We start from the raw sequence: 23352 nt of genomic DNA on the forward strand, positions 1-23352 counted from the left end.
ACTCACCACTCATGGGTGAGCAGGTCAAACTCCCCGTACAGCTGGCCCATTGTGATGGACTTGGGGTTGAGCACATAGTAGTTGACGGCCTCGTACACACCGCCGCTGATGGATGGCTGCCCTTTCAGTGACGTCATGGCAGCTGCCAGGACTCTGTAACACTGTGGAGAAGGGCCAGCCAAGAGTAAGCCTCCAAGCTCGCTGGAGAGAAGGGCTGAAGTGGGTTGTGGGCCACGGCAGGATGGTATTCTAAAGGCCAAGGAGGCGCAAGTGGGGGCCAAGACCCCTGTTGAGGCTGCTCTACCCTCAGGTCCACTGTCTGGGTACTGGGCTGCCCAGCTAGGCTCCACTTATATTAGTCTTTTTTTTTTTTTAATTTTTATTTTATACTGGAGTATAGAGAGCAAACTTATGGTTGCCAGGGGAAAAGGGTGGGGGGAGGGATAGATTGGGAGTTTGGAACTGACATGTACATGTACTGACATGTACACACTGCTGTATTTAAAATAGATAACCAACAGGGACCTACTGTATAGCACAGGGAACACTTACGTTACTCTTGCCAGAGCCCGTGGGCCCAACGAGCATGAGGCCGTGCCGCACCACCGTGGTCTCATACAGCTGGATACACTTGATCAGGAATCCTGGAAGGACATGGCAGGGAGCCAAGGGATCAGAGTGGGGGCTTAGATCCTGGTCCTGACACTAGCTTGCTGTGTGACCTGTGATGGGTTACCTCACTCCCTGCACCTCAGTTTCCTCATCTGTAAAATGGGGATGGCAGTAGTACCTACCTCATAGGTAGAGGCAGGTGAAGCCCTGAGCACACAGCCTGGCACAGAGCAGGAATTCTCTGCTAATGGCCAGCCATTATTTCCATTGTGACTATTACTCCCTAACATCCACTGGTTGGGTGTCCAGCTGGCACAGGCTTGCTCAATGAGGAACTGTCACAGGCCTCAAAATCAACTTCAGTTCCAAAGCTACCATCCAGCTTACTGAGAGCACGGCCCCAGGGAAGTGCTGGCCAACATGAGGCAAAATCCCAGGGACAAGATCCAGGGTCAGGGGCTTCCCTAGTGGCACAGTGATTAAGAATCCACCTGCCGGGCTCCCCTGGTGGTGCAGTGGTTGAGAATCTGCCTGCCAATGCAGGGGACACGGGTTCGAGCCCTGGTCTGGGAAGATCCCACATGCCGCAGAGCAACTAGGCCTGCGAGCCACAACTACTGAGCATGCATGTCTGGAGCTTGTGTTCCACAACAAGAGAGGCCGCAACATTGAGAGGCCCACGCACCGCGATGAACAGTGGCCCCTGCTCGCCGCAACTAGAGAAAGCCCTCGCACAGAAACGAAGACCCAACACAGCCAAAAATAAATAAATAAATTTAAAAAAAAAGAAATCCTGAATGCTAAAAATAACTTTAAAAAAAAAAAAAGAATCTGCCTGCCAATGCAGGGGACACGGGTTCGAGCCCTGGCACCACAACTACTGAGCCTGTGCTCCAGAGCCCGTGAGCCACAACTACTGAGCCTGCATGCCACAACTACTGAAGCCCACGTGCCTAGAGCCCATGCTCTGCAACAAGAGAAGTCACAGCAATGAGAAGCCCGCACACCTGAAAGAAGAGTAGCCCCCGCTCACCACAACTAGAGAAAGCCCACGTGCAGCAACAAACACCTAATGCAGCCAAAAATAAATAATAAATAAATAAATAAAAGATCCGGTGTCGGTCAGGGTCTCTGACTGACCAAGACCAGAGCTGTAGGGGCAGCTGCCTGCTGCAGTGGCAGGCCAGACCCACACAGGCGGGGAATGAGCACATCACTTTAGCCCAAGAAGAGGGGTCCAGGAGAGCGATGCAGGTCTGGGGGCCCCTGCCAAAGGAACAAGATCCAGTTATTTGGTGCTGGCAAAGCTGCCCCAAGGCCGTGAGGGAGAGAAGAGTTTGAGGCTTCATTCAACTTGCCTGCTGGGGCCTCAGCAGGCCTGGGGGGTGCTTAGGGCCGCATATTTAATGAAGAACAGTGAAGGGCAGGGGTGTGGATGGGCTCATCATCTTCCCCCAACCCAGACATCAAACCCCATTCCCACCCCAAGCAGGTGAGGATGAGGCAGAGGAGAGCCTCTGTCAAGGAGTAACAAGGCCAAGGGTGTGGTCCAAGCTGTGACTGCTCCTCCACGGGGAGGAAGGGCAGCACCTGCTTCCCCACTGTGAAATAATAGGCAATCTCTGTTCCTGGTTCCTGATGCAGAGCTCCTCAAACCCTTGTAAATAGGGGTGCTTGGAGAACCTTCAAGTTTCAATATTTAGTCTCTGGTTCCTGACACAGAACTCCTAACTGTGTAATTTCCCAAGTGTTAGGAACATCTTATGTTCTAATGAGGCAACTCTTGGTGGTGAACTCCTGGGAGGGGACTGGTCACCGGAAGAAGCTTGGAACTTTCAGGCCCACCCTCATTCTCCGGAGATGGGAGAGGGTCTGAAAGTGGAGTTAATAAGTGACCATGCCTGCATGATGAATCCTCAGAAAAAGATCCCAAAAGTAAGGGTTTGGAGAACTTCTGGATTGGTGAACACATCCACGGGCTGGGAAGGTGACTCACCCCCACTCCACAGGGACAGACCTCGCCCTATGTATCTCTTCATCCCGCTGTTCATCTGTATCCTTTTTATCACATCCTTTATTATATAATAAATCAGCAAGCGTTCGTGTTTCCCTGAGTTCTTTGAGCTGTTCTAGCAAATGATCAAGCCGGAGGGGGGCGGGATCATGGGAACCTCTGATTTGTAGCCAAATAGGACAGAGGTTGTGGGTAACCTGGGGAGCCAGTACTTGTGACTAGTATCTGAAGTGGGGGCAGTCTTGTGGGACTGAGCCCGTAACCTGTGGGGTCTATGCTAACTCTGATTAATGTCAGGATTGAATTGAATTGTAGAACACAGCTGTGTTCGAGAATTGATGAGCGTGGGGTAAAACCCCATACATCTGGTGTCAGAAGTGTTGATGTGAGAGTGAAGGAGAGTTTTTCCCTAGACTCCCACCACCTGAAGTGTCCCAGCGGAGATAGGGGCAGAGAGCCCCAGCCTGCCGCATGCCTGGCCAGGCGGGAAGGACCCTGAGGCTGGACTGCAACCTGGGGGGGCTGGACCCAGCCCTCCTCTGGCACCACAGGACGGTAGGGCCAGGGGCTCACCATCCACGTCCTTGAGGTTGTTCTTCTCACAGGCCTTGCGTATGGCCTCGTCTAGGATGCCGTAGTCAGTCACCTCCTCCTTGATGGTGGGGAACAGGTCAGACACGATCCCAGAGAAGAGCTTGAGGTCCTCCTGCAGGAACTTGGGCACATTCACGTCTCGGATGGCCCGGAGGCAAATCAGCTCCTGCAGCAGAGGCCCAGGTCAGACACCCCTCTAGCTGCTCCAGAGCCTCCCTAGAGCCCCACTCCCCAGACACCTCTTTGGATGCAGCTCACCTCATCCATGCTGGGGTTTTCTCGCTTAAGGTTCCCGGCAGCTGAGATCACAGTCTTCACAGCTCTCATCCCGAAGTCATAGTGATCCTGTCACCACCATACAGGAGGAGGTGTGGGTGAGCATTGTCCCTCTTGGGTCTTTTGTCTGGAACACTGTCTCCCACCTGACACCTGGCCGTGCCTCATCGCCTAGCTCATAGCTGGTGTCACTTCCCCTGCAGGCCATCCGCACCCACCTGCATTCCCCAGCCTGGGCCAGGTACCCCACTTTGGGTTCCTGTGGTGCCCTCTACTTCACTGCCCCAGTGGCCCACTCCCCTTACCAGGTTACCTATCCTGCACCCCTGCTTGCCTCTTGGCCCCTGAGAGTGAGGAGTCTGCCTTGGTCATGGCTCAATCCCTGTAGTCCCAGCACAGCGCCAAGGGCAGGGAGGCACTCAAGTTTTGTTCAAAAGGGGATGAAAGAGTTTCCCATCTGTGCCACAAGCAGACTTGCCTCGATGGCCTTTAAGCTTCCTTCTAACATTCATCATATCTCTCCAGACCCACCCTTTCGGCCGTACTACCTTGGCTTTCCCCGCTTTTGCCTCTGGTTCTGTTTCTCTCCATTATATAGCAGGTGTGTTGGAAATAGTTAAACTTATCATTTTGCCTCATGGTGCCAGACCAGGAAGCTACATCTGGACCTGACCCACAGACCAGCACATTTCCCAGAAATCTTGGACTTGGAGCTGGATGAAGAGACTGGGCTTGGCTTTGGGTCATCAGCATTTGGGAAGGGTTGATTGCATTTCCAGAACAATGTGGGGATAGCTGCTCTATTGAGGGGGTACATTGTTGAAAGTGGATGGTTAGAAAGAAGGGTGTGTGGAGGCACTGGCACCTATGGTGCACTCTGTGGACAGCTGCTGTTTTTCCCAGTAACAGAATGCTCCTCTAGCCCATGGGTTTTGGTGGGCCCCACCTGGTCAAAGGCAGTATGGTCTCCCAAGCCACAGTGATGGGTGTTCATACATGAGCAGGTCACCTAAAGAGGGCCCATTAGGGTGACACCAGGGACTTTTTTGGAACCATTAAGAAACTAAGCTGGGACCATGTAAGCCCAGAGCTAGGGCTCATCTCTGCCACTGCAAAGGGGGAGCCTGCCTGAGACTGGAGTCAAACAGGAAAGCTCATCCGCCAGTGCTGGTGCCTATACCAACAGTATGTGCCCTAGAACCTGGGCTCAGCTCACTGAGGGGAAGGCCCTGGTGTTGGGAGGTTCGGGTGGAGGGGGTGCTGGTTGTCCCACTCTGGTCCCACGAGACCTAGGTGCACTTGCTATCCAGCCTTGGATTGTGTGGCTCTTGGTCTCTTACTGGCTGACCCTCGCTTGCACCTGAACTGGCCCAGGTGGGCATCTGTTCCCGGCTCCTGCTCCAGCCCCCCTGTGCACCACATGAGCCTGGCCAGGCTCCTGCCTACTTAGGACCTCAGTGTTCTCAGCTGAGAAATGGGGATGTAATACCTATCTCCTAGGGTTGCTAGGGGAAGGCAGCAGCTCTCAGACCCTGGAACCTGGTTAGGGCATGACCTCACCTGGGAACTGAGCTGCTCGGAGGATAGCTTGAAGGTGGTCGTGATCTTCTTGGCCAGCACATTGGCCTCGTTGAAGCCAAAGGAGTAGAGGGAGATCTCAGCGATCATGGTGTAATCTGGAACCATCATGGCTACAGGCCGGAACAGTGCCTGGGGCACATGGTGTCCGTGTGAATGGAGAGGCCAACCTCCCCTCCCAGAGCACCACCTGCTCTCTGGACTGTCTGGTCCTCTGAAGGAAGCTTCACTGCCCTCCTCCCCCACCAACGCTTGGATCCTCCCTCCACTGCGCCTACCACAGCTGAGGCTTATATGCCCCTATGAGTGGATCCCTCTGCCCGTTAGAAACCGGTCCTTTGTGTTGACTTGAACCTGCCCCTTACCTTCTCCCAAGCCCTGAGGACAAGCCTGGGCCCTCCTCTCCATGGCTGGGGGTGGGCTTCAGGGCCCCTGGGCAGGAGGGCTGCGATGGGGAAGCACAGTCCCTGATATCCAGCAGCTGTGTGTACTTGCATAAGTGCTTTAGCATCTCTGAGCCCAGGCCACAGCTCTGGTGCTTCCCAATACCCTGAGCAGCCTCCTGGACAAACCTAGGTCCGAACTCACCTTCAGGTTATCGGGCAGCTCCGTGCGACCAGCGTATCCCGGGTTCATGGTGATAAACACAGCGCAGGACTGCACAAGTGGGATCTCAACACCTTCAAACATGAAGCGGTCCACCTACAGGGGTAGGGAGGGGTTGGCTCACCTGCCCCATCCTCTGGATGTTCCCCCTCATCCCTTCTTGATGTCCCTGTCCTGACTATAACTGGTCAGCCTGGACTGGACCCCTGACCATGGGTTGGCTCCTCTCTCAGGATCTGGCCTAAGACCTCTGATCCCACTGGCTACCCGTGGCCTCCCAGGTCCCGCTCCCCTTCCCTTCACATATCTTCTTCCACCCCCATTTCCCAACACTGATTCTCCTTAGACCTGGGCAAACTCAGCCCTTACTAGGACCCACGCCTTACTGGGGTTGGGACACCTGCCAGCCTCCCAGCTCTTATCCCCAGGAGAAGACCTCTGACCACCCTGAACAAAACTAGAAGGACAAATGGTTGGGACTTTCCATAACGGTCAGGATGTGGGGAGGGACCGCTTCATCTACTGCAGCTTGGCCTAGGAGCTGTACCCAGAGTGGGGTAAGGATATGGGGCTCCCCGACTGGCTTCAGAAGTCCCCCAGAGACAGCTCTTCTGGGGTTGGGGGGACCCCAGTCCCCTGTGAGATGAGAGAGGCTGGGTTTAGGGCAGGCCTGAGCACCTGGCTTCTCACCCCACCAGTGTGGGGGGCTGTAAGGCGGCATGGGCGGGACGGGTATAGCTGAAGGAAAAACGTGGTCAGTTGCGGGGGGCGTGGACAGGGGTGGCCCCCGGGAGGCTCACCCGCTGTTGCTGTGCCTTCTGGATGGTGGTGATCTGCTGCGCCACCACAGACAGCACCTCGATATCGATGCGATTGAACTCATCGAAGCAGGCCCAGGCCCCAGCACTGAGGGGAGAATGTTGAGGGGGGATATGAGTTCAGAGCCACCTGGCACCTCCAGGGGCCCCCGCTGACTCTGCTGGGGAGGAAGCCCTCAGTGGCGCTCTCTGTCAGCTCAGCCACAATCCCACCGCCCACCACCCCGTCCCAGTGGCCGCCAGGGGCCGAGCCTTTGACTCCTGTTATCCCATCCCCTCCCCTCCACCAAACCGTGAGGCTCCTCTCGGCAATGTCCCGGGAGAGCTCAGCCTTCTTGCCCTGTCTGTGCCACCTGCACACCAAGCCTTACCTGGCTAGGCCCTTGAAGAACTTGCCCATGGCCATGACGTCGAGCTGGTCAGAGCAGTTGAACACAACGGTCTGGATGGCCAAGGCCTTGCCCAGGTCTTTTGTGGTCTCAGTTTTCCCTGTGCCAGCTGGGCCAGCTGGCGCACCCCCAAACTTGAGGTGCAGGGCCCCAGTCAGGGTCAGGTAGCACCTGTGGGAGTGAGAGGAGATGGGTGTGGGCTGTGCACCTTCCTCAGGAGTTCCAAAGGCATGAGGAGAGACAGCCCCCATCCCCCACCGTCTTGGGCCCTGTGGAGGGGCAGCTCCTGCTCCTCCCTGTTCTCAGGGCCCCAGGCAGGCCCAGCCCTGGCTGCCAGGGTCAGGACTGGAGCCCTCGTCCACCTGGCCAGTGCTCCCCCACCCCATGGCCCTGCAGCGCTTGGCTCAGGGACCTGCCAGGATGGCTGACCTGTGGCCACTCTTCCCTTCCTTTCCTCAAAACCCAATTTGAAAATCCAGCTGCTACTAAATACAGACAGCCAGAGGAAACAACTGATTGCTTTAGAAGAGAAGTGTTCACTTTGTCAAGGGACTCGCCCATTGTTTCTCTCAAAATCAATTCCTCTCTCGTGTTGAAAGGAGGATCTGACTGATAAAATCAGTAAAGCCCACACCCATTAGATGCTTACCCAGCACCACACAGGTGCTAAGAGCTTTACACATCAGCTCACAAAACTCTCATAACCACCCTGAGGAAGCTGCAGAGGAAACTGAGGCATAGGGGGCGTTGAGCCACCTGCCCAAGGTCGCCCAGCCCATGACAGGCAGAGCCAGTTTTAAACCCGAAAGCTGAGCTACTAACCTTTGATGGACTGACTGTGCCTTGTGGGTCCTGGACTCCTGGGCCAGTCAGAACTGGAGGGAGGGGCCCAGTGTGGGAGGGTACGTGGGGAGGGGGGCACTCACCTGTCCGTGAGGGGCGTGATCACCAGCCTCCCACTGTTGCCTAGGTACTCGTAGCCATAGATGAACTTGGCATTCACGACCCGGATGTACAGGTTGTTATTCATCCAGTAGTACCTGGTTTTGCAGGGAGATAGGTTCCCAGGCCATGTGGACCACGGTCCATTGTGCAGGGTATGTGGTAGGGGAGAGGCGGTTATTTTGGGGAGTGAAGTCATCTAGGCGCCCAACTTGCCCCAGGGCCCCGAGGGCTGGGACCACCCTATTGTAGTTGACTCCCCACATCCCTTGACCCCTCCTGCTGCTGCTCTGGCCCTGGACGTGGCCACACCGCCTGCCTCCTCACCTCAGCTGTGAGATCCACTCGAAGTCATTCACACTGACCACTTTCTCCTCAATCAGCTTGTTCACCACATCCTTGGCGTGGACCTCGATGACGATTAGTGCTGACAGCACAGCTCGTTGCATGGGGGACAGCTTCCCCCGCACCAGTGCCACCAGGTCACTGAGCTGCAGGAGTCAGGGGACACCATCAGGAATGGGCAGGGCCACACTGCAGGCAGGCTTCCCCTCCCTTGTTCAGAGGGTGGGCTTCCACCAGGAACCACCCCTCTTTTCTGGGGGCTTCTGATGGTCTGGGATGGGTGGGGTGCAGTGACCAGGCAGGGGGAGGGCAGGCAGGGCACTGGTCACATGGGAAGTCTGGCAGGGAAGTGATAAAAATGGAGGCACATGCATGGCATCTGCCTCCCTGCAGCTTATGGTGTCAAGGGCCAGGTGAGGTGGTGGGGCCTGGCGAGGAGCTTGAGGAAGGAGTGTGGTGAGGAGCTAGTGCACAGAGTGAGCGCAGGCTGCGGGGTAGCCCAGGAGGGCTTCAGGAGGAGGCTCCCACTGTGACCTTAGGGTGAGGGGCATCCGCCTGTCCTCAGAGCTCCCCTCAGAGCCCCAATACCTCCCACTTGTGGCTGGTCATGAGACACTCATTTCAAGGGTGTCTGACTTTCTACTCTTTGGCTCCAACAACAGGCCTCTTCCAGGATCAGTACACAACAAAGCTCCTGGAAGGCCTGGGCTCTCCCAGGGTGTGGGGTGTTTGTGGGGAGCAGATGGTGACCCCCTTGAGTCTCACCTGCCGGGCAAGCTGGGGGAACAGCTGGGTACTGAGGTTGCTGGCCTCCAGAGCCTCTTCCACCTCCATGGTCCAGTAGGTCTGGCACCCGGCTATGGTCACCTGGCCAGGCCAGTTCAGAACCCACTGAGTCCTGAGTATCTGGGACGATAACACAGACGGGGCTGACCCAGGAAGCTGCCAGCCCCGACCCTGCACACTGTTTTTCCCTTAAATGTCATCTGTGCTTCTGGTCTCAGGTTGTTAATTCCACCTCGAAAGCAGAGAAGCCATTAAGCTCTGGGCCTCTCAGGGCTGGGCAGAGTCATTACTTCCTCTGCAGAGGAGACCTGGAAGCAGAGGGGTGGGAGCCCAGGATTGGGGAACACACAGTCCTGGGTTCAAATCCTGACTGCCACCTATGAATCACATGCCCTTTGGGCAGGAAACATCTCTCGGCTACTTTGTAGGATAAGGCTTAACACCCAGGCTAGCCACTGATTGTGGGGCTGAGAGAGGTAATGGGGGTGAAGTCCCATCCCAGGGCCTGGCACACAGTGAGTGCACGAAACGTAACCACAGCAACTGATTATCACTAGGAGCCACTCTCACTTTTTAGAGGTTGTTTTCAGATTCCTCCCTGAGTGGGCCCCAAGGACCCTTTGCCCCCAGAGACACTCTGGCTGACTGAGGATGAGGTAGACAGGTAGCCCAGCCCCCGTGATAGAGCACAGAGGCACTGAGAAAGGAGCAAACGGAAGAACGAGTAGGTTGGGAGGCTGTGCTGGGAGGGGAGGCGTGGCTCACTGTGGGGTAGGCCTTGATGGCTCTCTCGATGATGTCCCGCACACTGGCCTTCATGCTGTGTTCCACCTCCCGCAGCCAGTCCTCCACGTTGCTGGATGGGTAGATGGAGAAGGACAACTGCACCTCCTCACCCTCTGCCGAGTACATATGTGTGATCTCCAGGTCCTCCTGGAAGAGCAGCTGTGGGCAGGGGGCAGTTAAGAGTGGGGTTACCCTCAGTGTGCCCAGAAGCCCTGCCCACCAGAGCCCCAGCGCTGACCCTGCCTGTGCCCTCCACCTTCAGAAGGTGGCTCTCACATTTGGAAGAGAGCTCCACCTTGGCTGGGCCTTCCCTGACTGCTTGTGGGCAAGATGGGACTGCCTTGTCCCCAGCTGTGGCACAGCCCACTTGGGGAAGGGGACTAAGCCTGCCCTGCATGTCCCCCTCCTGCGCAAGCCTGTGTGGCCTCCCTCATAGACGAAGATGAGGAGAAGGAGAGTCAGGAGCCTCTGTCCTCATGGGTTTCTCAGCCTAGCCAGAACCTCAGTGTATGGCAGGGGCCAGGGATCCCCTGGGTGAGCTGGGAGCAAGGGTCCCCCAACCCTGAGCCAAGGGCTCTGCAGCTGACCTTCCTCCCACAGGCCCCAGGTATGTCTCTAAGAGCCAGGAATCTCACTTGCCACCTCATTTCCTGCTAAAGAGACTTGAGGTGAGAGAAGAGGTGTGCTCCCTGGGAAGGTGCCCCAGTGCTCCTGGCCCTGAGCCCTTGGCCCAGTTACCCACATGGGCGATGTTCTCAAAGCACTTGCGTAGGTGGGGCTGCACAGCTGTGGGGTCCTTCGTCTGGGACAAGATCTCGAGTAGCTCATCATCAGACAGGAAATAGAATCTGCCAGGGGAACAGGGGTGAGGGAGTGGGTCAGGCAGCCACTGGGTCCCAGCTGCCCCAGTACCACTGACATCCCTGCACCCCAGCCTGGAGGGGCACTGGGGCCCCAGCCTCGTGGGCAGGCACTGACAGAGTGGGCATGGGCCAATGGTGCCCACCTGGGGAAGGCGCTCCTCTTGGTCTCCAAGTACTTGCTGAGGCCCTTCTGCACCATGTCCAGCAGCTTGTTGCAGTCCCGCAGGCTGTCCAACAGCCTCTGGTCAGAGCACACATTGATCACCTGGATGGCCCGGGTCAGAGAGAAACTGGAAGTAAGAGCGGTCTGACTGGGAAACAGCAAGGTGGGCTCACAGAGGACCCATGCCTGCCACGTAGAGACCTTCAGTGGGGCCCGTGAAGAAACGGGGGCAGGAAAATTGCCCCGAGCCAGGGGCTGCCTCCATCACCCCTGTCAGCCCCACAGAAAAGAGGTCTATGATCAAAATAAATAGGGTTAACCAAAGCCAAGTAATTTGATTTGCTGTAGGACTTGTCAGGGTCTTTAAAAATACTAATGTGGGGCTTCCCTGGTGGCGCAGTGGTTGAGAGTCCGCCTGCCAATGCAGGGGACACGGGTTCGTGCCCTGGTCCGGGAAGATCCCACATGCCGCGGAGCGGCTAGGCCCGTGAGCCATGGGTGCTGAGCCTGCGTGCCCGGAGCCTGTGCTCCACAACGGGAGAGGCCACAACAGTGAGAGGCCCGCGTACCACAAATAAAGTTAATTAATTAATTTAATTAAATAATAAAAATACTACTGTGGACTGAAAATCTCCAAGGGGAAAACCATCAACTGCTGTGTTTCTGAGGAATGTCTCTCAAGACTGGGGAGCCCACCCAGGGGGACACGGGCCAAGACCAAAGCCTTGGACTTGTCCTCCAGTCTTTCTTGTTCAGTAGAGACAAGACCAGGAGGCTCCCCGGTAGTCCCAGCTTCCCCCTCCCATCCCCGGGTGAGCTCGCCTCCCGGTTCTCGTAGGCATTCTTCATGATCTTCCTCCAGATCCGCTCCATGGTCTGGTAGCGCTTGCTCTCTACCGGCAACTGCCGGTTGATGTCCTCAGAGCTGAAGATGGGTTCCAGGTAGAGCCAAGCCCGCTGACAGTTCAGCCACTCCTCTAGCACCTCCTGGACAGGGCATGGACTGTCAGGGCCTGGGGTCCAAGTTGGGTCCTGTCCCCCATGACCTAGACATTCTATCCCACTAGAGTTCTAGGCAGAGCACTGGGCACCAGAGCCAGTGTCCACGGGAAAATTTCTAGATGGCGCTGTCAGCCACGGTACTCCTGGGAGCAAAGAGGCTGCATGGATGTCTGCCCTCCAGAGAAACCGCAAAGCCCCCACAGGATGCCCAATCCTCCAACAGAGCCAGGGGAGCCAGTCTTCCTATGAGAGAACCACGCCCCAACTAGCAAACCCTAAAGTAACAAGGAAAGAGCCCAGTGCATGGAAGACCAAGCCAGTCTCCTCTCCTGGGAGGACTCTGGGTCTATGACCCCTCGATTCTTTGAGGTGTACTGGGACTTGAGCTTGAGATCCCCTAAAATACTCTGTGAAACATCAGTCCAAGAGTGAGACCTCTTCAAGCCACTTTCCCCTCTGCCTCCAGATTCCCCTTTCCAAATTCATCTCTTGCCATTTCCTATCAGTGCAAACCCATTCATTCATTTGTTCATTCTCTTCTTCATGAAACAGTGTGCTGTGGCCAGCCTGTGTCAGGCCCAGGTCAAGTCCATGTGGGCTCCAGAGGAAACAGAGGAGGGTGTGGTCCCTGCCCTTGAGGAGCCCACAATCCTCTAAACAGCCAGTTCTGCCTCTGAATCACCAAGGGCCCAGTGTGTGTGATGGGTTCTGTAAGAGGCACCGACCAAGGGCCTCGATGGGAATACCTTGCATTCAGGTGTGGGGGAATCAATGAGGGCCGCTCGATGCTGAGCCCTGGAGGAGATGGAACTCCAGGTAGAGAGGACAGTGTGAGCAAAGGACGGAGACCCAGGGACAATGCTGATGAGCTCAGGCCTCTCTGGGTGACCCAAGGAACATACAGGCAGGCCCTCCTCGCTCAGCTTCTGGCCTTCACTGGAAGTTTCTGAACAGCTCCCAGCATGGGGCTGTCAGAATCATACCAGTAGGCCTGGCCCTGGCACTGACCTCAGGGTTCTGCAGATAGGGCCGGCCACTGGCCTTGAGAGCCCCAAAGAGCAGCGGTCCCTAGTGCCCTGGCTCTCTTACCCCAAGCCAGCTCCAAGTGAGAAGCTGCGAGTGAGAAGCTCAGGGCCGAGTAGGAGGGGACTTTGAGGAGCCTCAGGGCCTTGTGGTGTCCAGCCCAGAAAGTCCTGAGACTGGAGGTCCTAGCTGTCCCAAGCCTAGGCATCACTTTGGGGGTCTGCTGGCAGCTCTCATGCCCCTCCTCAGCTGCAGCTTTGGACCAAACACTGGCCCCACCGGCACATTCTGAATTGCCTCCTCCAGCAGCCGAACCTGAGATGGAGAGCCCCATTCTAGTCCCCCTCCTCTTTGTGAGGGGACTGGCAGAGAGCCAGGAGCTGTGCAAACCTTCAGCAAGGCACTCCACCACTTCCAGCCCCACCCAGACACCATAAAGAGCAGCCTTGGGACAGGGTGCTGTGAGGGTGGGGGGATGGGGGAGGGGAGGACAGAAAGGGCCCACCTGGGTCAACTTCAGCTTGTTCTCCCAGGAGTTGATGCGTTGCTCGAAGGGCTTCTTGTAGGGCGAGAAGGTCATGCTCTGGGTCATGACGATGTGGTCATCAAGCAGTTGAGAGGCCTCATCTGGGCTCTTGAGGATGTGGGTCTCTGTCTCCTTGTAGGGCATCACGTTGAACAGGATGGTGGACCACTCCTTCTCCATCTTGTCCAGCGCCTGGAGTAGGAACGAGTCAAGGCTGGGTCCCGGGAAAGAGCCGGCCCACACTGAGCAGCACTGGGCGGGGAAGGGCAGGTTCTACCCGGCCATGATCTTCACTCAGGCCCCCTCAGCAAACTCTCAGCTTGTCTGGTCAACAAATCCCCCATGGACCCTCATCGGAATCCAAGGCTGACTCGCTCTCACATGTGGTGTATGTGTACAACATGCATGAACAAGCATGTTGGGAGGCAGCTAAGGCACTGGTTAGGAGCTCTGGTCCCAGTTCCAGCCCTTATTGGCTATGCCACCTTGGCCAATTGCTGAACCTCTCTGCGCCTTAATTTGCTCATCTGTTAAATGAGGTAATGCTATCAGCACCTTCCTGAGAGAGGAATAACTTGAGAGGAATAACTGAATAATAATAGGGGTGGTAGACACCATGCCAAGCACTTCATATGCATTATTAACGCACTTAATAGGATGCACCTCAACCTCTTGGCCTGGTGAATGGGGCCCCATACTGTCACATTCCCACACCATTGGGCAGCATGTGGGTGGGGCAGGGCGGGCCTGCTGGTGGCAGCCCACCTGCTCGATGGCGTACTCCTTGCCAGCCACCTTGGCCACCTTGCTGATGCTCTCAGTGTGGTCCTGCAGGTTCATCTCAAGGCAGCGGGCGAAGGTCAGGTTGGCCTTGGGCCTGACATTAATGTTGATCTCATTGGACAGCATGTCCCAGTGCTGGGTCCTCATGCCAGGGTTGCGTAGCCCCTGGATCAGCGGGATGTACGGCTTGAACTCCTCAATGCGGGCCTGGATGTCTAAGGCCACATCCTGGCAGGCTGCCGGGCAGGGCAGGCAGGAGTGAGAGGCAGCTGGCACAGGCAGGGAAGGAGGGGACGGGCTGGCTGGGCTGCCTACCTGGGATGTCCTTGAACTGCTTCACGCACTTGTGCATGGTCTTGAACGACTCGATGACGTTCTTCTCCAGCTGCTCTGCGTCGATGGCTGACAGGGGGTCGTTCATCCAGCTCTCCGACCAGCGCAGCCAGTCGGAGGCTGTGGTCCAGAGGTCCAGGTAGGGCTGGAACTCCTTCACCATCCTGGAGAGCTTGTCATACTGCAGGGGCAGAAAAGCTGGGGCTGTGTCAGGGTGCTCCCCAGTCTCTCTCCACAATGCTCCTTCTGGGGCCCCTCCTTGCTCCTGGCTGCTGTCCCTGATCCTGTCCCCATGGACTCAGGCCTGGCCTCCCTTCTTCCTTCCCCCCATGGGCTCTGGGCTCTGAGTGGCTGAGCAAGGCCTGCACTGAGCCTCCAGCCTCCTGCTTGGGTCCAGGCAGCCTCCTCGCCCTAGGGGCCAGGAGACGGGGGTAAGCTCTTCTCTGCAGCCTGCTCAGTCCTGCCCCCCCACCCCAAATGCCAGGGCCCTGCTACTTGGCAGCTGGCTCCAGACGTGGCCGCAAATGCCATGGGCTCCTCCTCGAGCCCTTCTCAGGGCTGGGGGGCAGTGAGCCCAGAGGAGGCCTACGTTGGTGATGGGCAAGCCAAAGATGTGCTCGCGGTTGTTGTAGAGCATCGCCAGCTGCTGGCAGTCCTTCAGCTGCTTCTTGACCCGGCGCACCTCGTTGGCAATCTCATGCGCTCGCGCAATCTCCACGTGGGTGGAGAAGCCAGCTACCACCAGCTGCAGGCCAAGGAACAAGGGATCAGATGCCTCTGTGGGCCCACCTATACCCACGCATCCCTGTGCACACCCAGGGAAACTGAGGTCCCCAGAGCATCAACATCTCCCAGTTCTGAGGGGACTTTCTCCTGGAGTGAGAGGTTCCTGGCCTATCACAGGCAGCTGACCACCCCAAGGTAACACAGCAAGGTCCGATGGAGACACAGTGCCCATGAGGACACAACAGAGGGGTTGGGGCTCTTTGCTACTCTGAAATTTCCTGGAACTTGCTGCCCAGGCACCTCTCTGGCCTTTCAGTTCATTCTTTTAGCTACTTGTTCACTCGCCCAGCAAACATTGACACAGCACCTCCTGACTGCAAGGGGCAAGTCCTGGCCCTGGAGAGCTGTGTGGGGTGTATGTGTGTGTGTGTGTGTGCGCGTGTGTGTGTGTGTGTGTGTGTGTGTGTGTGTGTGTGTGGTGTGTGGTGTGTGTGTGTTCTCAACCCAGCCCCACCTGCAGCCCTTCCAGCTTCTCCTGGAAGTTGTTCTGATCCATGATCTGGATTTTGCGGAACTTCTCCTCATCTTCCATATGTTGCTGCCGTACCATCTCTATCTGCCCGAGGATCTTAGCAGGCCAGTTGCTGGCAGCCCATCTGGATGGGGAAGGGATGGGTTATGGGGGGGAATGTCACACTGAAATCATGGGGTGTGCAGGCCAGGGTGAAGGGGAGAATGGGGGATCCAGACGGCAGCTGGAGCAGCCGGGGCTAGGCAACCGGGAGGTAGAAGTGAGCCTGGAGGCAGCCACTGCCACCACTGCAGTGTGGGGCTGCCTGGCAGGGAAAGCAGTCCCCGCCCTGGGATTGTGGGCAGCTTCCAGGGAGATGCACACCCAATGTGCCCAGAGCAGTGACAGGACAAGAAGGGAATGGTGTCCAAAATGAGAGAAGCGATCCTGAGTTCCCCAGGTCTGTAAGGGGCCTCGGCTCAGATGAGGCAAAGTGACAGCCTCTGGCCTGCATTTCCTTGGTGACCAGACAGGGCCACCAGACCAGCTTCCTTCATATCAACTCCCTCTGCCTGGCTGACCTGGTGACCCTGTGGGCTTCAGAGATTCTGCTTGCAGTTGGCCTTGGGCTGCAGATCGTGGGGGAGGCCACCCTGAGCACCAGGATGTCCCATAAAGCAGGTGACTTAGGGCTCCTGGGCAAGGTTCCCAGGAGACAGTGCCAGTCTCTCCCAGACCCTGGCAACCTGGAGCCAGCCCCAGGCTATAAGACAGGCTGGGCAAGGGGTCTCTTGGCCTCAGTAAGGCAGTCCCAACCTGAGGCTATTTCCTATGAGGCTCTTGAGCTGGGGGGGGACAAGTGCTCCTCCCCAGGGACCACCCACCAGGCTGGGCTTTGCCTTCTCGCCATGCTCCCAAGGACCCCCAAGGGCCTCAACCACAAACAAGGGGATCCCAGGCCCAGTGAACATGTGTGTGTCAGGCCAATGATGGGATAGAGAATGGAGACAGAGTGGGGGGCAGCAGGGTCCCTAGACCAAGAGGGCCAAACGATTTCCTTCTGCCCCACTGGCCACGTGGCCCTGGCCCACGTGGAGCCGTGTGACCGCACAGCCTGCAGCCGCCATGGCTCAGCACCTCCTCCCCCACCTCCCGCCTGGATTGAGGATCGACCTCACACTCACTTGTCATTGAAGTCATCTGTGCTGAGGTTGTAAAAGAACTCGTCCATGACTTGGTAGTCGTCCATGACCTTCACAATCCGATCCTGCATGTATAGGCATTGATGAGAACTATGTGTACCTGGGAGGTGGGAGGGTAACTGGGACCAGGCTCCCCAAAGTGGTTGGGTGTTTGGGAGAGGGTGCCCTCTTCCAGAGAGGGGAGGCCTGGGGTGGTGGAGGAGGTGCTAGCATTGGGCTCAGGGCTCCAAGGGCCTGGGCCACCACACCTCCAAACTCCAGCCCCCCACTCATGCCCTCCTGACCGCCCAAACAGCATAGCTCTGAATCTGCATCGTGCACCCAGCCTCATAACCCTCCGAGGCCAACTGTCCCCTGTGTGTCTACCTCACTCCCAGCCTCCCGGCTCCTGCTCTCCCAGCCCCTGCCTGTCCCCAGCCCCCAGCCCCCCGTGTACCCACCTCACCTGCAGCCCCACCAGCTTCTCGGGGATGCCCTTCATCCACTCACGAAGCTCAGCCAGCTCCTCAATGCTGTTGGGCTTCTCGTAGATCTTGCGGCTGATGCTGCGGAACTCTTCACAGATCTGGCAGGAGGGGGAGGGCGCTGGGGAGGCCGTGTGCCCCTCCCTTGCCTTCCCAGGGGCCTGCTCCTCCTTCTTGGTCCCAGTATCTCCCAACAGGGAACTGCCCCCACCCCACCACATCCTACGGTGCATTCTGAAAAGAGATGCTCCCTTCCAGCACACTGGGGAGCTGAAGGTCACGCAGTGCGTTTCCCCCTCCCCAGCCGCCTGCACCTGCACACCCTCAGCTCTGCGAAATGATGATCTCAGGGTGTTCTTTGTGAGGGGTTCCCAGCTCTTTACAAGTCCAGGGGAAAAGATAGAAGCCCCCACTTCCTGGGACCTCCCATATGACCCCAGGCAGGGTCGAGGCAGGGTGACTTCCAGACCCTTCCATTGGCCTGGATGTCTGCAGACACCCCTGAGCCTCACTCATGGGAGTTCACTACATATGCACGGTGTGTGTGCTGGTGCGGTCTCTGGGCCCGGGCAGGTGGGCACCTACATCATCCACCTCCTTGTGCAGGTTCTTAGCCAGGATGTCCAGCATGGAAGTGGCCAGGGCCTTGCACTTCTTGGACAGGCTCTGTTTGACGTTGTTGACGTTGACGTAGAAGGGACCGATGATGATGATGCTGGGCAACGAGCTGTCCAGGATCTCTTTCTCCTGCAGGTGGGTGAGCACCACCTCCCGCACCTCCTCAGCCGACGGGCACTGCGTCTGGAAGGCCCTGTGGACAGCGGGCACCCACAAGGGGCAGAGGGTGGTGAGAGGGTGAGTGGGGGTCACACAGACAGGCAGACACACTCTGACGCACCCACGCACTTGAGGAAGGTGCCAACATCATTGTTGTTCAGTTCCAGGTACTTTCTGTACTCCTTGGCGTAGGCCTGCAGTGGGATTGTGGCCTTGCACACAGCATTGGCGATGACGGCCCGCAGCTCCTCCACCAGCAGCTCATGAAGCCCCACCGACTCCAGCAGGGGGTCACCGCTGATGAAGATGTCCTCCATCACCAGCTGTGGGGCAAGGTGGGAAGGCGCACAGAGCTGGATGAGCCACAGGGCAGGCGGGCAGAAGGGTTGGAGTGTGGTCCAAAGACTGAGTGAGCGGCAGCGTGGCCGAGCATAGACAGCATGGTGGGGGCAGGGCAGAGGGTCTGCTGCCACATCTCTTAGATGAGGCTGTGGACTAATACAAGGCGGGAGGCCCAGGTGGCCCACCAAGGGACAGCATCTTCCTCTACCTTGCCTGGCTCAGCTCAAGGCCAACAGGACAACCAGGTCACTGATGTCTCTGACTGACCAGCAAGGGACAGAAGAGGGGACTGGAGTTACAGCAGCTGTGGGGCCTGGGGTAGCAGGCTGTGCTGTGGTGACAAATGAGGACCTTTGAGAAGGGGTCCCAAGAGTGGAGGTCAGTCTCTGTCTACATCTTGAGTGGAAGAGAGAGGTCAGGAGCTGGATGGGATCTGGGTCAGACATGGCTGTGGCAGGAGTGGGTGAGTGAGCCTAGTTCCAATCGCAGGTCTGACCCTTAGCAGCTATATGACTTTGGGCAAAATTTCTCCAAGCCTCATCTACAGAATGGGGATGTTAATGGTACCCAGTTCAGCTTGTGGTGAGGACTAAATGAGCTATTCAAGAATTAAAGGGCTGAGCACACTGCCAGCCATGATGAAGCTGAACTGCTCTGACACTGTGGCAGCACCCTGGCATAAGTGCCGCTGTACCTTCTCCAGCTGGGGCACCGTGTGGGTGGCCAGGATGCCCTTGTCAAAGAGGTTGAGCAGAGAAGTCTCGAACTGCTCCAACGGCGTGCTGTAGTGCACCCCTGAGCTGTCCAGCACCAGGTCCACGATGAACAGGGGATTCTTGCGGGGCCTGCAGGGACAGTGGTCGGGTGGATTGTGGGCAGGGGCCTGAAGAGGGCTGCGCACAGGAAGCCGAGTCCCTTCCCTTGCTGCCGGCATTATGGCTCTGGAGCTTCTTCATGCACGAGACTTGCCTCTGCCCTCTTCCCAGAAACCTCCAAGTTACCAGAGAGAAAGACCCACACCAACCAGACAGGCTCCTCCATTCCTGCCACTTGCCCAGAGGCCCATGGGCACCAGGGAGAGGGAGGACGACCTCCACGCAGTCCTGAGGTCATCAGGGAAGGTTGGAGAGGCCCTGGGCACTTGTGGCGTCCATGCTATCCCTGGGAGCCCACCATCCTTGGCTCCAGACACCCACTACATGCAACGACCTTCAAGCCTAGATCCCAGCCAAGCCTCCCCCGCACTCTGGATTGTCAACCACCCTGACCTCAAATGAGCATTTCAGACATTCCATGTTCCCTGACTCCCACCAGGGCTCAGTGGACCCCAGGAGTCAGCCTGGTCTCCTCCCCTGCCCTCTTCCTCCTACACATCCTCTCCCCAGCACTACGGCCTATTCACTGCCCCAAATCTGCCCTACCCAGCCCCATCACCCCTTTTCTAGACAATGGTAAGAGCCTTGGTCTCACTTCTCTTCTGCCTCACTCATCCTCACAAACCCAGAGCATGGTTTTGGAATATAATTTGGATTGTTACTCCCCTCTGATGGCTGCTGACCACAATCAGAATAAATCCAGCCCCCAACCATGACCGCAGGAGGCTCTATATGGTCTGGCCTGGTCCTCGCAACCTCTCCCGAGTCATCCTGACCAACCCTCCCTGCCTTTCCCTCTCCAGCCATAGCCACTGGCCTTTCCTTCCATGACGGCCCCAACTTTTCTCTTCCCTCCGTGGCTCCAGGCCCTCCAGCTGGTGCCCGCTCCCCACCATCCCCTCATGGCTGGTTTCCTCTGTCTCAGTTCTTGGCTCAGATGCCACTTCCTCCCTGACCCGCTTGGCAACGTCCCCTCTCCTGGATATGTCAGAGCCCCTGCCGAGATCAGCAATAACTGTATCTGTTTGTATCTTTGATTGCTGTCTGTGCCCATGTGAGAGCAGGGGCCGCACCCCTCTTGTTCCCCTAGAACCCCACCTGGTTCATGGCAAGTGCTCAAAAAACACTTCTCAACTGAGGAACTCAGTGACAGAGATGGAAGTCACCAGAAGACATGCCAGGCAGAGCTGCTGGGACATTTCCCAGCAACCAGGGCAGGAGCCAGGCCCACCCTTGTGTCCAGGACCCAGCAGTGCTGGGCACCCTGCCCCTGGCTGCCTGGCCCCCTGACCCTGTACCGCCCTAGCCGCCGGCACCTGACAAGGAACAGCTCTGGTGTCGACAGGTGCCTCTGCCCAGCCGAGCCCCACCTATAGGGGCTGTTTATGAAGTCTTCGCCCCAGACCATGTCGTCGGCGCAGTCGAGCACGCTGCAGCAGGCATCGCTGATGAACTGCGCGAAGCTGGAGAGAGAGTCTTGCACCAGGGAGCGCAGCGTGTCCTGCAGCATGTACTTGAGCAGCTCCATCAGCCTGCGCAGCTTCGACATGAGGTACACCTCCCAGTTGGTCTCGTAGAGGTTGTACCAGCCCTTGCTCATGTCACGCAGGCTGCTGCGCATGACCACCTTGAGCGTGGTGATCCAGCTGTCCTTGAGGAACATCTGCACCTGCGGTGGCCACAGGTGGCATCACGTGGCTGCCTGCGGGGCGCACTGCCCACAGCCACCATGCTCGGGCACTCTCCAGACTCAGATGACCATGAAGGGATCTCCCTACAACCCCAACTTACTGCCAAGCCCTGCCAACCAACACCCTCTATGACCCACAGGGACCAGGGCTTCTGGAGGTGGGGGGATGAGGGAGGGAGGGGCAGCAAAAGCAGGGCTTTCCCTCCAGCCAAGGGAGAGACACAGAGACACAGAGAATGAGGCAGAGAGAGAGAGATCGAGGCACAGAGTGGAGCAGAAAGGAGCTCTCCTCCTGGGCCCACTGGTGCCTGTCTCCCATGAGGCTGCACCTCTCCCCCTCACACTCCCATGCTCAGGTAGATATGGGGGTGCATGGGGTTCCTGCTCCCCTTTCCAAGACTGGGAGTCTGCTTCAGAGGCCACCAGTGTTGGGATGGAAAAGGACTAGAAAGGGAGCCCAGCCTGGTTTTCCTTTTCTCTCTAAGATGAAACACCCGGTTGGCACCCACCCCAGCTTCCCGCAAGGTCTAGGAAGAGGCAAGGCCTGGTTTTAAGGAAAGCAGGGGCTCTCGGCTGATCAACTCCGGGCTTCCCAGGGCCCCTGTCTGTGTCCATCAGCTCCGAGGCCCTGGCCCGCTATCACCCTCTGTGCCCTGGATGCCCACGCACCTGGGAGTAGGTCTGTGACTGGATTTGTTCAAACTCCTCTAAGCGGCTGTACTTGGAGAGGCTTGAGTGGAAGAGGGACATAGCGGTCACCTTGCTGCACTCAGCCCGCACCTTGCTGAGGGCCGTGATGACCTCCGACCGTGTGAGCAAGGACACGAAGGTGAAGTCTGCCTTCTGTTCCTGAAATGGGTACTGGGGGACACTCACCAGACCTGCAGGGATGGGGTCAAGGGCCAGTGTCAGATGGGCCTTGGATGTACCAGGGGTCAGGGTGGATCTACCAGGTATTGATGGAGGGAACAACTCCTGCCTCCTCCCTGGAAGAGACACCCATGTCCCTGGAACCCCTCTTTCCCCATGGCTTACCTGGGTGACCCCAAGGCTCCACAGTGAAATGCCCACTCTGGGGTGGGTAAACCAATTCCCTCCAGGTCACTCTGGATCACAGGCCCCTTGAAGGTGAGTGAGAACCATGGGCTCCCTCCTCACTCCCTCCCAGCCAACCTGCACACAACCCCTGGGGCCCATCTGGGGCCTGCCCTGGAGCACCAAGAAAGGAAGACGTGGGCATCAGGCCCCTGGGAGTTCCCATGGTCTGCACCCCACCCCAGTTTCCTGGGTACCTCACACACATGGAAGCTGGGGCAGGGATCAGAGAGCTCCAAGCAAGGAGCTCTGAGATTCGGTCTGCCACATGTCAAATGGAGCTGCAGCAGTGCCAACCTACTCTTGCTACTGGAGGAAGAAAAGGACTGCATGTCCCTAGGTCAGAAAATCAGAGCACTTTTCATCCACTTCTGGACAATTGCTTTCCTAGTCCATGTTTACCTTGCCACTTCTGCACTGCTCAGACTACTATTTTTTAAAAAGCCTTCGGGGACTTCCCTGGTGGTCCAGTGGGTAAGATTCTGTGCTCCCACTGCAGGGGGCCCAAGTTCGATACCTGGTTGGGGAACTAGATCCCGCATGCGTGCCACAACTAAGAAGTCCACATGCCACGACTAAAAAGATCCCGCATGCTACAACTAAGACCGGGCACAGCCCATATAAATAAATAAATAATAAATATTTTAAAATTAAAATTAAAAAAATAATAAATCAAAGAGCCTTCTTCTACCCCACCCCCACAACCCCAACCCCCAGCTCTCCAGACAGGTAGGAAAAGAAGGTGATGAATGCTGGGGACAGAGGAGGTCCCAGAGGGAGGGGCAGGAGGGGCTCTGGCCGTGGGTGGCCGTGGGCCTGCCTCTGTCTAGCCAGCGTCACCTTGCTTGGGCACCTTCTCCTCCTCTTTCTCAGGCAGGGTCACATAGGAGAACGTCTTGGGCTTGGAGGAGACGATTTTGTCAAAGTTGATCTTGTTCATGCTGCGCTCGTAGTCCAGGTTCACTTCTCTCGAAAGGCTGCTGAAGTGCTCCAGAACCCTGCCCATGTGGAGCAGAGAAGGCGGAATCAGGGGGGCTCCACCCCCCCACCACAACACTGTGGGCCAGCTGGGCCCCAGGCTCTGGGGACATGAGTTTGGGGCATCCCTTCTGCATTCCTGGGCACACCTCCTACCTGGCCCCCAGCCACCAGCACCCGTCGTGCCTCTTCTATGCCACCTCCCGCCCCCAGGATCACATCAGTCCCTGAGTCTGCCCATTTTGCTTCCCAT

The 23352-nt window shown here is 57.3% G+C and overlaps 1 protein-coding gene across 1 annotated transcript in view; it reads right to left on the reverse strand.

Moving 5' to 3' along the window:
- The window catches only part of DNAH1 (dynein axonemal heavy chain 1), a 73084-nt gene that overhangs the window by 29108 nt on the left and 20624 nt on the right, over positions 1-23352 (reverse strand). The window contains exons 8-35 of the mRNA XM_065885906.1: positions 22962-23119; positions 21696-21907; positions 20707-21005; positions 19156-19306; positions 18249-18442; positions 17928-18153; positions 17324-17443; positions 16861-16943; positions 15680-15821; positions 15029-15184; positions 14422-14620; positions 14089-14342; positions 13303-13515; positions 11595-11759; positions 10753-10874; positions 10489-10594; positions 9726-9905; positions 8940-9080; positions 8157-8320; positions 7814-7927; positions 6870-7058; positions 6481-6586; positions 5663-5776; positions 5057-5206; positions 3479-3565; positions 3200-3386; positions 553-644; positions 7-161 (exon numbers count right to left, since the gene is read on the reverse strand). Of these exons, the coding sequence (XP_065741978.1) occupies positions 7-161; positions 553-644; positions 3200-3386; positions 3479-3565; positions 5057-5206; positions 5663-5776; positions 6481-6586; positions 6870-7058; positions 7814-7927; positions 8157-8320; positions 8940-9080; positions 9726-9905; positions 10489-10594; positions 10753-10874; positions 11595-11759; positions 13303-13515; positions 14089-14342; positions 14422-14620; positions 15029-15184; positions 15680-15821; positions 16861-16943; positions 17324-17443; positions 17928-18153; positions 18249-18442; positions 19156-19306; positions 20707-21005; positions 21696-21907; positions 22962-23119 (4479 nt within the window). The remainder of the gene's footprint in view (positions 1-6; positions 162-552; positions 645-3199; positions 3387-3478; positions 3566-5056; positions 5207-5662; positions 5777-6480; positions 6587-6869; positions 7059-7813; positions 7928-8156; positions 8321-8939; positions 9081-9725; positions 9906-10488; positions 10595-10752; positions 10875-11594; positions 11760-13302; positions 13516-14088; positions 14343-14421; positions 14621-15028; positions 15185-15679; positions 15822-16860; positions 16944-17323; positions 17444-17927; positions 18154-18248; positions 18443-19155; positions 19307-20706; positions 21006-21695; positions 21908-22961; positions 23120-23352) is intronic.

This window comes from Phocoena phocoena, chromosome 10 (assembly GCF_963924675.1).
Source record: "Phocoena phocoena chromosome 10, mPhoPho1.1, whole genome shotgun sequence".
Taxonomy (NCBI): Eukaryota; Metazoa; Chordata; class Mammalia; order Artiodactyla; family Phocoenidae; genus Phocoena; species Phocoena phocoena.